The sequence below is a fragment of the Vicia villosa genome, linkage group LG3, assembly GCF_029867415.1.
Source record: "Vicia villosa cultivar HV-30 ecotype Madison, WI linkage group LG3, Vvil1.0, whole genome shotgun sequence".
Taxonomy (NCBI): domain Eukaryota; kingdom Viridiplantae; phylum Streptophyta; class Magnoliopsida; order Fabales; family Fabaceae; genus Vicia; species Vicia villosa.
Genome location: NC_081182.1, coordinates 165,229,973 through 165,233,784, shown reverse-complemented (window position 1 = coordinate 165,233,784; position 3,812 = coordinate 165,229,973). Strand labels below are relative to the sequence as shown.

The following is a 3,812-nucleotide window of genomic DNA, read 5'->3' as shown; positions in this document are numbered from 1 at the left end:
CATAGAAAAGAGAAATCAATCCAATTCATTAAAATCAACAAAGTCAAAATTTAATGGTCGTGATTCATTTTCTCATAATAACCAAATGTTCTCACTTGAGTCGTCCCCTATATATATATATATATATATATATATATATATATATATATATATATATATATATATATATATATATATATATATATATATATATATATATATATAGTATTGGAAGAAAATTGAAGAAGCAAGAGATGGTTGAGCCTAGCATTCCCACCGTTGATCTCTCACCTTTCCTGACAGAACACAAGGATGGCAAAACAAAAGCCATGGAAACAATCACAAAAGCTTGTTCCGAATATGGTTTCTTCCAAATTGTTAACCATGGTGTTTCTTTAAATCTGATGAAACAAGCTATGGAACTATCCAAAACATTTTTCGATTACTCAGATGAAGAAAAGAACAAGAGCAGTCCTTGTTCTAATGCTCCACTTCCTGCTGGATACAGTAGACAGCCTTTGCACTCACCGGACAAAAATGAGTATTTGCTTGTTTTTTCTCCTGGATCTAACTTCAATGTTTTTCCTGAAAGCCCTTCTCAGTTCAGGTAAATTCTTCCATTTCTCATCCATTGATTCATCATGAATTACTATATTTTCTCATCACAAATCAAACTTTGTCACAGGGAAGTACTTGAAGAACTATTTGTACGAATGAGCAAGATTGGAGTGGTGATGGAGAACATTATAAACGAGTGTTTAGGTCTCCCTACCAATTTTCTCAAGGATTTCAACCATGATAGAAGCTGGGATTTCATGGTGGCTTTGCGTTACTTCCCAGCTTCTAACAACGAAAATGTCGGAATCACAGAGCATGAAGATGGTAACTGCATTACATTTGTTCTACAAGATGAAGTAGGAGGCTTGCAACTCCTTAGGAATGAAGAATGGGTTCCTGTTGTTCCTGCAGAGGGAACCATAGTTGTTAATGTTGGTGATGTTATTCAGGTAAGTAATCCCATGGTTGCACTCACGGTCGTCTTAAGATTTCAGATACTATGTATCTTAGTAACTAACAACGTAACCGTGATAGATAAATAAATAAATAAGGGTCATATTTTGCCACAGTTTAGTTGCAAATATTTCTTGAGGTCCTATTTAATAACAGTTTAATTTTGGACTAGTCTGCTTTGCACGCTCAAAAACGGCCCTAGTTGCACTCAAATTTTGGATTTTTTTGGTATCATATCGCTCTCTTACATGTGTTGTCATTTTTGAAGGTTTTGAGTAACAAAAAGTTCAAGAGTGCGACTCATAAAGTTGTAAGAAAAGGAGAAAAAAACCGGTACTCTTTTGTGTTCTTCCATAACTTAAATGGAGAGAAATGGGTTGAACCATTGCCACAATTCACCAAAGAGATTGGGGAAGCACCCAAGTATAGAGGGTTCCTTTACAAGGAATATCAAGAGCTGAGATTGAGGAACAAGACACATCCACCTTCTTGTCCTGAGGATGTAATCCACATTACTCATTATGCAATAGATACCTAGACACTTGTTCTGTCTGGACTCATTTGCTATGTTTTATAACATGTTTTCTTGTGATGAATCATTATGTCTATCACATTTGGTCAAGCAGTGTGTTAAAATAAAGATAAAAGGAGTGATTGTTGTGTAAGAAATTTGATATCAGGCCTAGTGGTATTGAGATAAAGGAGTTTTCCATCCTGCATCCTTTTGTAGCTAGCAACATCTGAATAGAGAGAAAACCCGTCTTGAATATTCCAAGAATGACGACTAAAAATCACATCTATTATCTATTATAAATATATAAAAATTAAAGTACTTGAAAAAACCACTTAAACCCTTTTGACTTCACGTTATAACTTTTTTGATTTCAGGGTTAAGATTGTCTAATTACACTTTTGCTTCAATTATATGCATTTGGTATTTAATGCATCTGATGTGTCACTCCAACAATCTTTCTTATTATTTTTTTATTTTATTTAAATGTCCAAATCAAATTCAAATATTTAAATGAATTACCCATTGTACCCATTGTACCACCACTGTGAAAATTTCACATGCTTACTCTCGAACCTAACTTGTCATATATAGGCAAGGCAACATTGCTCTTCTGTAATCTGTACCTGCAGGATAGTGTAATCTTACAAGTTCTTTACCTATTTGTTTCATATCTTTCATTAGTTATGTTGTTAGGTGCGATTATGACTTTATTTTGCTGGAATTTGATTTCAAGATATTATGGGAAGGGTTTCGGCCATCCAACTTTAAAAAGGTTTTTGTCATTCTTTACTTTCTCTTATGATTTGCAATTTAACATTAAAATCTATGAAATTTTATAAACTTGTAGTATCCATTAGCTCCATATTAATACAATGTGAAATTACTCAAAACAACCTAATAAATTGTAGGGGGGCTTTTTGGTCGTTTTAGTTTGGTTTTAGTAAGAGCTGACTTTTAACAAATTTTATTTTCAACAAATCTTTAATTTTGTATGTTGCTCATTTCAAAAGTTCTATAAATATATGATGAGATGGATTCAATAATAATGTTTCATGCCTGATGATCTCATAGAAAATATGGGTATGAAAAGCTTTGTATTTGTTTGGAGACCTTAACTAAATTGTACTAACTTCATTGGTAAAATAATTATATTCTTTTGGTCTAGATAAAATAGTTTTTAAATCAATTGTAATTATTATGAGGTATTGTGTATAATAAAAACATTGCTTAAATTTATTACTTTAGTTACTTTGGAAACTAGAAATTCCCATATTAGCTCATTTTTCTTGCCATAGATTTTGGTAGAATTACTTATGACTTTGTTCAATCTATTACTAATGGTCTTGCTGAAATTTCACTAAATTTTAATTTTATTTAATATTTTATTAATCATAACTTTGTTTCATCTGTATCAAAAAATATTTTATCAATCATAATAAACACAACTAATTAGATTCAATCAAGAAAACATTCATTTTAATGTATAAACAAGCTTTACATGTTCTAAATAAACATATAATTTCATGTCACATATTTTGACTTATAAATTATTATATTCATATATGTGTATTTGAGTATCATTATATCGTACAAAATTATTTTAATTCATGCGAAGGCACGGGTATTTGATTAATTATATCAATAAAAGGTTACACTCCACTTAAGGGTTGTTTAAATATTTATTACTCTCTCAACTTCCTTCTTCTCAGTCTTATTGAATTTATAATATATTTTTATGGGTCATGCTAACATGTACCCTTAGGGTACATGTTAAGGATACTATAATTAGAAAAATTAAATGTAATTAAATACAATAAAGTCATATTTAAAGTTTCGAGACATTCAATGCACGCGTTCCAAAAAAATATTTCTATAAATATCTAATTAACTTATGCCTTTGGGGCACATGTTAGCTTTTTCCTATTTTTATTATATTATGCTTTTTTGAAATCTAGTTCAATTAATTTATTATTTATTCTATTAATTTATTTTTTAGATCGAAAAAAATAAAATTAATTTAACATAAATTTTTATGTCATTTAATAAAATACTAAAAATTTAATCATTTATTTTATACTCTATTAGTTATTAATTAATTTATTAATCATTTAATAACCACTATATTTTTCCATCAAATAAAATTTTAATGATTTATCTGTGAGATATTTGATTACTTATCCCTATGGCTCATCTTAAATTAAATAAATTTGATTAATTTCCTTGTACTTTACCACAATAAATCACAATTTTCATAAGTTTAATAAAGTATGAGAAAAATGGTTAAATTTTAAATTGGTTAGCCATCAAG

The 3,812-nt window shown here is 29.4% G+C and overlaps 1 protein-coding gene across 1 annotated transcript; it reads left to right on the top strand.

Moving 5' to 3' along the window:
- The first annotated feature begins 213 nt into the window (after positions 1-213).
- On the top strand, positions 214-1,705 carry LOC131656868 (1-aminocyclopropane-1-carboxylate oxidase 1-like). Its single transcript, XM_058926450.1, has 3 exons — positions 214-586; positions 665-986; positions 1,259-1,705. The coding sequence occupies exons 1-3, from the start codon at positions 234-236 to the stop codon at positions 1,526-1,528; spliced, it is 945 nt and encodes a 314-aa protein (XP_058782433.1). The 5' UTR covers positions 214-233; the 3' UTR covers positions 1,529-1,705.
- The last annotated feature ends 2,107 nt before the right edge of the window (positions 1,706-3,812 follow it).

Excerpts from the sequence above, each read along its gene's own strand:
- LOC131656868 (XM_058926450.1), top strand. The coding sequence starts at position 234 with ATGGTTGAGCCTAGCATTCCCACCGTTGATCTCTCACCTTTCCTGACA. Across the intron at positions 587-664 it reads GAAAGCCCTTCTCAGTTCAG|GGAAGTACTTGAAGAACTAT; the intron begins GTAAATTCTTCC and ends ACTTTGTCACAG. Across the intron at positions 987-1,258 it reads ATGTTGGTGATGTTATTCAG|GTTTTGAGTAACAAAAAGTT; the intron begins GTAAGTAATCCC and ends TCATTTTTGAAG.